The sequence below is a fragment of the Hippoglossus hippoglossus genome, chromosome 20, assembly GCF_009819705.1.
Source record: "Hippoglossus hippoglossus isolate fHipHip1 chromosome 20, fHipHip1.pri, whole genome shotgun sequence".
Lineage (NCBI taxonomy): Eukaryota > Metazoa > Chordata > Actinopteri > Pleuronectiformes > Pleuronectidae > Hippoglossus > Hippoglossus hippoglossus.
This window is the reverse complement of record NC_047170.1, coordinates 11,512,907-11,525,738: the sequence shown is the minus strand read 5'-3', so window position 1 is coordinate 11,525,738 and position 12,832 is coordinate 11,512,907. Positions and strand designations below refer to the sequence as shown.

The 12,832-nt window shown below is 46.2% G+C and overlaps 1 protein-coding gene across 6 annotated transcripts in view; it reads right to left on the bottom strand.

Annotated features, from left to right (window-relative positions):
- ncoa2 (nuclear receptor coactivator 2) overlaps positions 1-12,832 on the bottom strand; it is a 56,018-nt gene that overhangs the window by 4,994 nt on the left and 38,192 nt on the right. For 3 of the 6 annotated variants that reach the window (XM_034572157.1, XM_034572156.1, XM_034572158.1), the window contains exons 11-21: positions 11,187-12,543; positions 5,636-5,834; positions 5,267-5,467; positions 3,852-4,055; positions 3,369-3,498; positions 3,077-3,251; positions 2,675-2,968; positions 1,961-2,038; positions 1,296-1,773; positions 337-514; positions 43-247 (exon numbers count right to left, since the gene is read on the bottom strand). In XM_034572157.1, coding sequence (XP_034428048.1) covers positions 43-247; positions 337-514; positions 1,296-1,773; positions 1,961-2,038; positions 2,675-2,968; positions 3,077-3,251; positions 3,369-3,498; positions 3,852-4,055; positions 5,267-5,467; positions 5,636-5,834; positions 11,187-12,543 — 3,499 coding nt within the window. The remainder of the gene's footprint in view (positions 1-42; positions 248-336; positions 515-1,295; positions 1,774-1,960; positions 2,039-2,674; positions 2,969-3,076; positions 3,252-3,368; positions 3,499-3,851; positions 4,056-5,266; positions 5,468-5,635; positions 5,835-11,186; positions 12,544-12,832) is intronic. The other 3 variants (XM_034572160.1, XM_034572159.1, XM_034572161.1) reach the window with 3 other exon arrangements.

The window sequence follows — 12,832 nt, the reverse complement described above, 5'->3', positions numbered from 1 at the left end:
TTTACAATATTTATGTGTCAGGACTGGTCCGGCAGTATTTACCTGTTCTTGCCCCATGGAGGGCAAACTGGGTGAGGGCCCTGAGGCCATGGACGTGACGCTCATCTGCCCGGCCATCTGGCCCATGCTGCTCGTTGCCATGTTGTTGGCCATGGAGACATTGTTGAGGTTCAAACCGTTGCCGTTGTACATGTTGCTGTTACTCTGCTGGGTGAACTGTGGAGATGCCTGCTGCTGTGAGAACATACTGGAGAGAAGGGAAAAGGAAAACAGATGCATAAGTGGTGAGCTCAAACGTTTCAAATACAGAGAGAGGGAATCTCCAGCCACATTTACCTGTTGCCTCCCATGTTACCCTGTGGCCAGCCGTTCATGTCAGGAGATCCCTGGAAAGCAGCATTTCCTTGTCCCTGCTGCATCATCGGGGACTGCGTGTGGGCCATGCGAGGAGAAAGCAGCGGGCTCTGTGGCGTGCCGGGACCACCGAAGCCTCCGTCTGCTTGTTGGCTCATACCTGTGGTGCATCAAAAGAGGTCAACCACTCTGGAGAGACTCGACTACAAAGGAACGTACTGAGAGTAGATCTCGTCATCATAGTCGTAATTCACTTTGACCGGCAATAGCAGAGGATGAGCAAGTGGGATGTAAGCATGAAGGTTGCATTTGGGATTGACAGGCAGTTAATACTTTTTACATGCATGTACGGAAGGAGCGAAAGGACAAGCAACTAGGAAGAAAGGGATCAAGGGATCAAGGAGGAGGATAAGGAGAGAAGGGGAAAGAGAGAAGTAACGTTGAGCTGAGGTTTTCACTCTGTATGAACCTCTGGGCCAGAATCAGATTATAGAGTGGAGGACAAATCAAACATGTCATTACACAAATCAGATTAGGAGATCAGACTGACACAGGCACAGGCCAGGTTGTTGTTCTGCCTGAGTCAGGTGTCAGTGCTTTGATCACTGTGTGTTGGTGCCCTCTGGTGGAGAGAGAGTGTATAGGCAGGACACCATTTTGGACAGTGCACAGGACGATGAGATAATGAGATTGAAGAAAGTACTTACTCATAACTGCTCATTAGTTATAAGAGTAAAATATACAGTATGATTTGGATCATTCATTAACAGCTGATTAATGCAGTCATCAGTGCGTAATATTGCAAATCAGATGATTGCCCCAATTGAAAAGCATGTGATGCTGTGCGTCACGTAAACACACAACAATGGTACGCACACACACACAAACACACTGGGGTGGTCAGGTAAAGTGTGTGTTAGGCTGGGTTGTCGAGGCAGTACCTGAGTTAGGAAACTGAAAGGCACTGTGCTGCATTTGGGGGCTGAGTACGGCCCCGTACTGTCCGCCCATCATGCTTGTGTTTCCCATCATCATCTGGGAGGAGGAGGAGGTGGAGGAAGAGGAGGAGGTGCCATGCATGTGGAGCTGGGGGTTGGGGGGGAGAGAGGGCAGGCTGGGAGAGAGAGGGGAGGAAAAGGGGCTGGTAGAAGGAGGTGGCGAGGCCAGGCCTGTACTGGTACCGTAGCTGGGCGGGTAGGGGAACTGCTGGGGGTTGGCCTGGGGAATCCGGGGATTACTCATTCCTCCGGCAGCCATGTTGGGAGGCAAGTTGAGGCCCGGCCCCCTCATGGCCATGCTCCGTTGCTGCTGGACCTGCTGGGCCTGTTGGACCTGCTGCTGCTGCTGCTGCCTCTGTCGCAGGTGATTACTCAGCAACTCCCGCTGACGCTGCGCCAGCATCTGAGCATTGATGGTCCCCTGGAAGTGAGCACGGAATGATGAGTACGAATATACAGGAAAATTATAACAGTAGTACATTAGGGATATCTTAAGTCTGTGTCCACATTATACAGAAAACAATGAAATTCAAACCTTAAATTTAGTGCAAGTCAACAATAAACACCACATACAGTCGCAGCAACATGTCTGTGCAGTGGTGACATACCTGGTTTGGAGCACTGACTCTGAGAGGTAAGTTCACATTTGACACACTATTCATCTGAGTCATTATGGGCTGACGGTTCTACAGGGAGACACAAGAAGAGGTCAAAATAAACCACCATCCTATAACGAATTGGAATTTATTCACAATCCCTAATTTCGTCACATTTTATTTGACTTTTCAAGACGTACTGCATAAGTCTAGTTTATATATAGTCAAAGAACACCAACAAATACATGATTCAAATGGATTTGAGTGATATTACAGATGATATAACAAATATTACATAAATGAACCCAAATCATATATATATATATATATTCAGTGGCAGAATTTTACTGCAACAGGAATATTATTCTAGTAAATACATTAACAAGTGGCAAAGTATCCCAAATGTTTCTTGTGCAGACAGAAGATCTGCCAAAATGTCAAACTCAGGGATAAATACACACAACTCCCATCTGCTTGTTGAATCACACAGCTGCTGATCAAACAGTGTGGTTACAATCGATGGTCAGAATCACTTCCAGCAGTGTCAGGACAGTCTGGATCAGGAGTGGGGAGCCTCAGCTTAATGTGGCCCATGAGATAATGAATAAATACAAATCTCATGATACAAGGGATGAATTACTGTATTTACAAACCATGCACTACTAAAGGTGAGGAGTTGTTGTAGTAAGTTGTTTTGGCTAAACCCTGGTCTAGATACAAGCGTACCTGCTGTGACTGTAGCCGGTGCTGAAGCTGCAGCCGTAATGTGTTGGGTTGGCTAGGGACCCCGGTGGGCCTCAGTCCTGGGCGCGCCTGCATCCTCATCATGGGATAACTTGGCCGTGGACCCATCTGACCAGACATGGGGTGGAAGCCTGGTTCTTGCAAGGGAGCACCAGGGTAGCCCCTTTGAGCCATGTGGGATGGTGGGGGACCAAATTGCTGGGTGTACACGGGGGGCTTCTGGTCTAACATCATCGAGGATTCCTGGGGGAACTGCTCCGGCTCCAGGGATTGGTTCTGGAACAGGCAGGCACAGATGAAAAACAATGTAAAGCCATGATAGGTGAATCAAAAAGAAACCAACAAAACTGTGAGTGATGGTGTCGACTGAAGGACGGATCTCACCTGTTCTACCAGAGCAGGGATCCCCAGGGCACGGTCGAGCTCCTCCAAGCCATCAAAATCTTTTAGTGCAGTGTAGAGTTGGGACATGAGGGCCCCCTCGTCGACTCCACTGCCTTCACCAGAGCTGAGCCCCGTACTGCACAACAAGTCATCCTGGGGCGCCGAGTGCACCGGCCTGCCAGAGAGGAATCAGAGAAGTTTAAAATAATGAATGAAAACACTTTCGTCCGGGATAAACATGATCAGCATAGAGAGATTGGTCTGAATCATTAATCAATTTGCAAGTTAGTACCTGTTCTGGTTTACAAACGCTGTCTGGTCGATGGGCATCATGCTGTCTGGCCATGGGGCGGTCTGATTGGGTGGAGCTTGTTGCTGGGTGAAATGGTGGCTGACCATACCAATTTCCATTTCAGGTTGAGCTGAACAGGGCAACAAAAATAAGACAGTTTGACTCCAATAGTAGACGGTTAGTTACAGCAAAGCTGGAAATAAAAAATTGTTTCTACAATCCAAGAACAGGCCAGATGCAAGTGCTTGGTTAGATATTTTATTGTATTGTATGTAATACTGTGGTGAACCACAAGGTGGCAGCATTTTAAATTCAGATAGGCAGGTAATCTGTATGCACAAGTGTTGAGGTCCCCCCCTGCACCACAGGTGCTGTAAGTGCTGACACATGATTTCTGTATTAACCTCCAATCTAATAACTACTGTTAAACTGTAACTTAAATTCTGCATTTAAAAAAAGTTATTAACTAAACCGTCCTCTCACCGTTGGCAATCATCGGGGACTGGAGCATCTGCCGGGGCCCTGGTTGGCTGTTGGGCCTCATGGGTGCACTGTTTGGCCCCATCCGGCCCTGCATGGCTCCTGGCTGCCCGGGGCCGGAGGCTCCCAGAGGAGGGGCAGAGGCTGAACCCACCCAGCCCTCCTGCTGCTGCATGCCCGGCCGTGGACCACCGGGAGCCAGGAGTCCTAGAGCACAGAGGGAGACAAGAAACAAAGAGGGAGGCCTCAGAACAGAGCTCACTGGATGTTCTCCTTTACCATGATGCAATGGGGCAATATGGAAGAAAGAATAAGCCACCCGTGCGGTGGCATGGGGATGTTTGAGGACTGTGAATATGAGGGAGAGACTTTGTGCCAGTGCGGCTGACTGACTGTTTCCTGTCACAGGAAGTGAGTCAATATGTCTTTACATGACTTATCATAGGCTGAGAGTGACAGAGACAGAGGGGAAGAGCTTCTTCCTCAGCATTTGGAAAGCAGCTACATGTGTTCATGCAAATGATCCAACTGTGCTTCATTTACAATAATCACTGAGAGACTGAAGCAGTTAAAAATGTAAATTTGACAGTGAGGGAAAACTGAAAAAGGCCCATTAAGCAACTATGCTTCTTGTTAAAATTCATTCAGTTTGTATTGAATTAAAGTGTTTTTATTTTGACTAGTGCACTACCCGTTTTCAACATCCTTGTTTATGTGGCCTGTGGTGATGCTGGTCGCAGTTTATCTTTATGAAACGGTTCAAGTGACCTGTAGTAATCGAGCCTCCGAACCCTGAAGCTACCACTGCTACACAAAAAGCTGTTCACCTGTTTGGTGAAGCTCGACTCAGCAGAACCTGTAACTGCAGAATCAGTTGTCGTTGCCGCTGTCGTAAACGCAGTATTGTCGTGATCAACTTCACTTACGTCGATGAGACCCAGTCGCCACTACTACAGAGCACTGGTTGAACTGTTTATTCAAAGTGTATTAATATTTAATTGATCGCATTTCTATATGGTAACAAATTAGCTACTGTTAAGTGTAAAATGGCTGGAAACTTGTTTCTTCTCCAGTGCTTTTTCTTAGCGTGTGTTATAATGAATTGATACCAAGTGTTACACCCAGTATAGCATGAGGTTATTGTATATTTTCTTTTATGCATGTAGTCTGTTAATTCTATACAAGTAAGAATATGTCCTGGGAACTGGATGACACAACATATGAGACGGCTAAAGAAGTTGGTCATTTATATTTAATGTAAATAACCAGATAAGAGCAGGTATCACTGCTAAAACAGGAACCGGTTGAACCTTATCTTTTTTCCTTATAAATCAAGGCACACTGAGCAATGACAGCAACATATTCAGTGTCAATAACATCATGAACCGTCACCACCAAGGCCCGACTCTCACGCCTACCTGTGTTCACCATACCGGCCTGGTTAGCCATCATGCTGTGATTTACCCCCATGCTTTGCTGCTGTTGCTGCTGCATAAGGGTGTATGGGCTTGTGGCCCTTATGGGATACTGTAATGAGGGCTGCTGGGGGGACATTTCCAGAGACACACTCCTCACAGGCAGACCCCTGGTTGGCTGGCCTGGTCGCACACCCCCGAAGTCTGAAGACAGGAACACATGGGTTTTTAGCCAATCGCACATTGTGGAATTGTAATTACAAAATGTCATATTTAAAACATGATCGTATGATTGAAGAATTTTCTTTTAATACAACGTGGTCCACTGTGAGAGGGAAACATTTGCGTGAATTTTCCAAGTGTGAGACTCACTAGTTGGGGCCATGCCAGGGCCGATGCCCCGGTGCTGCTGCTGTGCCACCATGGCGGGATTGTTCTCGGACATTTGCAGGATGTCATTGATGATGTTCTGCTTGTCCATGGGACTGGGCAACGAAACGGGCCGCGGCTCACAGAAGAGCTGTGGCTGTGCATTCTGCAGGTCGTTCAGGATGTCATCCAGCTCCGACGACTAGAGAGGACACGAGACAAAAAAAGAGGGAAAGTGTGAAAACACAAGAACAGATGATTGATTTAGACGTTCCATTTAGAAACCAATTGCTGCTTTACCTGCTAAATAAAATACAAACTGAAAGAGCAAAATAGGGGAGTAAACACTACAACTAACACATAATGAGTCTATATCTGGGAAATGAGAATAGCAGGCTTGGCCTTGTTTATAATAACAGCAGTAACCTCGGGATAAAATGGACCATTTCAATCAAATCCAGGCCACACTTCACTTTAACTTAGCAGAAACGAGTCCTTGCTTACACTACATCTCCTGCCCTTTTTATAGTCCACAATTTTTAAGCACATAATTAGGAATGCCATGCCATAAGACATATAATTTAAAGATAGTAAACAAGGCTACCGAGGCTTCTTTCTGCTGAGTAGCATGGGAGAGCAACACAAGGAGTTTGGTCGGTGCCGAAGTTTGATCAGCTCTCTCTCCCCCTTCTGTAAACAGCTGGACTGAGCCAGCCCAACACAGCCCCGGGCTGCGTTCATACACAGACAGGCTTCGGCTGATCTGCACTGTTTTTGTTTAGTTTTTCACACAACCATCTTAAACAAATACAAAGCCGTGCTGGGGTCTGGTTTCACTTGCTGAACTGAAGAATCACTACAACTATGAAAGGTGAACCCCTCGGAAAACCGGGGTTTGTTTTAGGACACTGGAGCTGTCTCTGCTGTATTTCTATCCATTTGTACGATACATAGGGGGTGGACAAAATAACAGGAACGCCTGAACAATGCAGCAAATCCAACAACATAAAAAGTATCAGTGTCCATGAACACAACTCTGACAAAGCCAAACATTAACAACTTTACAAAAGGTAACACAAACTACAGCATACTTTAGTTTAATGTCTACTAACACACCAAAAAAAGTAGGTTATAGTCAATACTGCACTGACATATCAACATAGGCGATCATTGTGCTTCCTACACAGGCCTGAGGGACTGAAGGTAAATAAGTTGCACTGTCTGCAAGTGGCCACCAGAGTGCAGCACACTTGGAATCACTGACAACCGATCGTGACACACTGTACAGCAGGAAAACAGCACAGCAGCCACAGTTTCAATGTTGCACTCCCCTGCTCTTGGCAATGACATATATCTGAGGTATGTAAAATGCTACCAGTGATCAGATAAACTGCAGACAAGACCTTTATCTGCTTCAGCCAAGGACTAAAGCTTTGGTCCTGCTGACAAACACGTTTCACTGTTGGATCTTTTTTATCTTCCACCTTGGAGGAGGCTCCTGTTATGAAAATGTACGCAGAGGGAAACACGCAGCCACACACTGTACACGGCAGCAGACGAGCATACAGGATATGAGGGAGAGAGCAGCAGAGTGAGGGGTGGTGGCAGTGGGAGAGAGAGAAGCCCTAATGAGGTCAGGAATGATGTAATGCTCCTGTACGCTCGCGGTTCGCTCTCTTCCTCCTCCTCTCCATTTCTCTCCCCTCCCACTTTCTATTCTCTCGACTTCTCTTGTTGCTTTTACCCTTAATGGGTCCTATTTCCATCAATCCCTGTTACTCTCTGCCTGCAATGCATGTGTGTGCATGTAATGCAATCCAAGTCCTTCTCACGTGCTTATCCGGCTGCTATACTGTATTTTGGTACAACAGCAAAGATTTGTGAGGCCAAATGACCATTATTAAATATTCAGTTTTAAGCCATGTCCCATTTAAAGAAGACAATTTCACATCTTGACGCCAGAACTGTACTCAATCCGGACGAGCAGCTAAGGACAAATACAAGAAGCAGTTTGTTAAAGGGTTCAGATGCATATTTTAAAATCCTGTATGGTTTTTGCCTCGGGCTCCATCTGCTTATTTACCTCCACACCCAACACACAAATAAGCAGCTTGTTTGAAATGCAGGGTAGAGACGGAAGTGAAGGAAGAAAAACTTACATTTAACCTAAATCTTATGGGCACACTCAAATTTAATTTACATGAAACTACAGAAATTAACTGTATGGAGCGAACAAATGATGACACACCGTGCAGTTCAAGCATGTCTGATAGAGAAGGCACGGTTGCGTGCTAAGCAACAGCAGAGGCTGATTCTCTCACAGCAGGGTGGCAAGGAGGCACTGCCAAATGTGGATTCTTACAATTTGACTTGTGTCCGTCTGGAACACGGCTTAAACTAAAGTCACATCTGTAAACAAGCTGGTCATTTTTGAAAGCTATACATTTCATGTACGGCATTTTGTGCCTCTACGTCACTTCAGGGCTATAGAACGAGACTTGTGTCTTTCTGACCTACATTCATGTCATTTTATGGATAAGGGAAGTGTGAAACAGGGTGGGTAAAGCAGAAGTACCAGTGTCAAGTGAGGCAAAAGGAAAAGTTGTTTCAGCCCAGATCTGTGTATTTATATAAGAATTCGACTCGCTGTCTGACAGAGCTGAAATTACAGTTTTAAAGTGTGGATGCAACATTACTTGCAATTGCAAGGTCAACTGTCGTGCTGGGATTGTTACTAGATCGTACTTTTTGTCTTTAAATCAGAAACTGTCAGAGAAGCGGGAAGTTGAACAGTGAAACATTAATAGTTTCAATAATATTAATGATAGTGAATAACTTTTCCTCGTCCTTCAGGCGGATAGTGGCTCAGCAGTTTTGAAAATCCTACTGTATAAACAGGCCTGCATGACTGGTGTAGAGTGTGTTTACCTGTGAGTGAGCACCGACGGAAATGACATGTTTTGGTACGCACTCTGACATATTCTTTCTTATGTTGAGCGGGAAACTGAAGTAGGGGGTCGAGCAGGAACTACTGACATCCTATTAAAACGTAATAGTAGACTGTGTTGACTCCGAGTTAAGTAATTTGTTTACCTGCTTACTCATATCTAGAGACAGTGAGGGGGTTTTGCTATTGTACCACTTTAAAAAAAAAAGGAATACTTACTCAACACTGGAATTAACAAATCATGCAACCACAGTGCAACCTAGGTTCTCTTCTACGATATTCATGTTAAATATTATTATTATAACATAATATAGCGTGGAGTAAAGAGAAACTGAATCCTGGGCTAAATTAATTACACGGAAAATATGGATATTGCTGCAGTGGGAGCTTGGGACAATATGTTTTTTAATAGACCTGGGAACAAACACACACACACACAAGCGCACGCAGATAATCCCTGCCTCCCATAAACTCGTGGGACTAGTCAACCATACCTATAGTTCCTTCAGCCATCAGCTAAGCCACTGCTGCTGCTCTCTGCTCTGATTTCTCATTTAGCTCTGCTCCAGCCATCAATAATTCAGCCCTCAAACAATCATGAGGAGGAGAGAGGCAGAGAGAGAGAGAGAGAGAGAGAGAAAACAGTGAGCGAGGTCAGGAGAGAGAAGGATGAGGACTTTTTGACTAGTACAGTCGGCTTTCACACATGACCAGGCAGCGATTCACCAGCAAAGAAGAGAAACCCACTTACACACGAAAAGGCTCTAATGAAGCCGTGGCTTAGTTCGCGTCAAACAAATGCCCCCTTTTTTTTGTAATAGTTGGTGGAATCTGTTAAAGTCAAATGAACCATCACCATCACTGTTCACCATCTAAGTGTGATTCCCAGAATTCACCTGTTTCATTCGTATTGTCAACACAAGGCAGATATTCACTAATTATTCAATTTTGCAGCCACTTCGAGAGAATAATACTCTCAGCATCATACATATTAAACCTCTTTCTCTCAATTTCTGTTTCCTCCTATTGTTTTTTGTATGTTGCTCACTCTACAAACACACCACTCCCTCTCCCCTCTATCTCCATGGTAGCAGAGAGGACATGCAGGAGCATATGGCTCATCATTTTCACTCTGCCTGCCGACGCTGGGCTCTCCTGGGGGTATCTACACCTCTCTCATCTCTCCTTCTTTGTTCGGTTCAACAGCAGCTCTTATTATCCATCCAATCACCTTTTTTTCTCGTCTTCTTCGTGTGCACCCAAGTGGCTGAGCACATACTGTACATACACGGCTAGCAGGCGTAGCTAGCTGACATTATGTACCACTGTCCTTCTGTCTGTGTGAGAGCGAAAACAACATGGTTTCTGCAGAATGTGCCACGAAGGAGGAGGAGGAGGATAATTAGGGAGCGACTAAGTCTTAAAAAGCTTTTTTTCCCTAATATCCTGGTCAAACCTATACTGGTGCACATTTCCAATGCATCCATCAATACTCTAAACTAGGATCACGATCAGTTTGGACACTGCTGTAGTTCCATGTTCATGACATTTAAAGAGCATCTTTGCGTCTTTGATTACCCGACTGGTTTAAGAGGAAGGCTCTGAGAGAAAAGAGGAGGAAGAGATAGCAAAGAGCATTCATGTAAAATTGTTTATTTCTATGTAGTTCTGTGGTTTATCAGTGATGTGTCTGATAAAAAATGTTTTCCCGCAGCAGAGAATTTGAAAACTTAAGCCTCCTGATCCACAGAACTGGTGAGTTTCACCAGCAACACTCTCCCTGCTCACTCCCCTCTTTACTCTTTTTCTCCTCGTCTGTCTTGGGTGCCAGGTCGGACCGGCGCTCTGCGCCAAACCTGAGGGTTCTGGCCAAACGCAAACAGGATCAAATGGCTGGAGAACCACAGGGGCTCCTTCCAAATGTCACAGTTGTTTGAAGCTGGCGAAACGCTTCCCTCAGCATGTGCTGCCAACACATAGGCAGTCAAAAGGACCAGATGTGTTTATATACGGGAGTAAAAAAAAACATGCAGGATGTCTTGTGTGTATATGACAAGACTAAATATGAATGTGACTGTAGATAGGTCACAAATTCTGTTTGGTCTTTACACTGCCAGAACATTTGTGTGGTTAGCTCTAACATCATGTGTGAACATGGCACTTGGAGAAGCAAACATCTGCTACCTAACCCAGATTAATGCTCAGACACAGAGCTGAAGAGATAAGTAGAGCAGCACAGGGCAAAAAGTTTGGGTTTGTGCAATGAGCTAAAGAGTCCAGTCTGCATGTCGAAGTGTCCTTGGACACTGAACCCCAAATAGCCTCTGATGGCTGTGTGGTCAGTGTGTGAGTGATCAAAGTGCTGTACGAATGAATGGATGAATGCGACGCAGTGTAAAGTGCTTTGAGTGTCTAAGACTAGAAAATTATTATTATAGTTATATAAATGAAACATTTTACTAATCCCTTAAGACAACTCCGGTACCTTTTACTCTTGTAAAATTTCAAAGATGTAAATGATGCATTATAGAATTTACTTTTTTATCAAAATCAATAGCTCTTTTTTAATGTGCACACAGTCAGAGTGAGGTAATGTAAGAAACTGACCTGCTCAGCCCGGTCGTATCCTGCGTCTTGTTTCTCCTGCTTAACATGGGTGTTTTTGCCACCTTCAACCTTCACCTCCCCAGGCTCCAGCTTAGGGACCTTGTCCTTCAGTGCATTATCATCCTTGTCCAGTAGGTAGCGTAGCAAGGCATTGTCCTTCTTCTTAGGGCTCAGTGGCTCCTGCTTTGGAGCAATGTCCGCCCCGGTAGCTGTACTACCGGCACCCTGGGTTTGGTCTTGGCCCAGCTCTTTGCCTGTGGCCTCTGCAGTGAGTTTGGCCAGGTCTACAGGAGACGTACTGTTCTGCAGAAGCTGGTGGAGGATTTTGTGTTTTTCTTTGAGGGATGTGGCGTGAGTGTTTCCTCCCGTGGGGCCACCTCTGACCCCTGTCCCAGCCTGGTCTTTGCCCTCACCTCCTGCACCAGGGGACAGGGGTGTCTCTAGAGGCTCTGGCTTGGTGGTGAGCAGTTGCAGTAGCTTGGTGTGGCCCTTGTTGTCATGAAGACGGTTGTGAGCGTCATGGCACTCGGGCGCCCCTTCCCTCTCCTCCTTGGCCTCAGCTAGGTTGCCCTCTGTCTGACCCTGTGTGTGGCCCTGACCCACTTCTGTGTGAGGGCCAAATGAGTCTCCTGTACCACCTGCAGCACCACAGCCTCCTCCCATTTTTGACATCAGATGAGAGTTTACCCCTGATCCTTGTGTGACCCCTGCTGGGGAGCCTATCTTCCGGTCTGGAGACCCCAGTGTGTGTGCGTGAGGGGGCCCGTGCCCGTGTCCTACACCATGACACTCACTTAGGGCCTGCAGAGCTGACAGAGAACTGCTAGTGTAGCTGTTAGCATGGGCACTAGTGGTGCTACTACTGCCTGCTGATCCAGGTCCTCCGCCACACATCCCCACTGGGGATGGTGAGTGCAGGCCTCCTGCTACACGAGGGCTGCCCGCCCCCCCGGGACTACCTCGGTGCCTGGGTGACAGCATTGAGTTCTGTTGAGGCGGATGTGGCCCTCCGGCTGGGCTGGGGCTAGCGCGAGAGGGGCTGTTCATTCTCCAATTTGGGCTCTGCTGTGGTGGCTGCATGCCACCAGTGTGGTTGTGTGGTGGGGGGCAGCCAAAACGGTAGCCCTGCATATGGCCCATGGCTGCTGGTTCTCTGGGTCCAGCAGGGCCTGGGGGTGAAAAAGGCGTGCTGTTGCTGCTAAAGGTAATGTCTTGGCCCTGAGGCCCCGATCCTGGCAAACTGCCTGGGGTTGGAGGAGTCATGGAGGGAGTAGAGGAGTTCATCGGTTTTGGAGCCATCCCTGTGGCCTGACTGCCAGGACCCATATCCTGGCCCATTCCACATACTGTCTGCTCCCTAGATGTTGAAAAACAAACAGATGATACAGCTGATGAATTCAAATTTGAGCAGAATGTGACACAACTGAGGAGGCTAAAATAGAGAATTTTGCAGGGTCTTGGTGCTTGTCTTGGATAGATTGCTGCAGATTTTTTCAAACATAATTTTACTCTTATTTGAGCACAACAAATGAAGACTGTTTTTTAACTAGCAATAGTTAAATACAACCACAAACTATCTGCATATACGACAGAGAAAAAGTGGATAAATAAATTATATTTTTCTGATTTCACTGCGACATTATCCC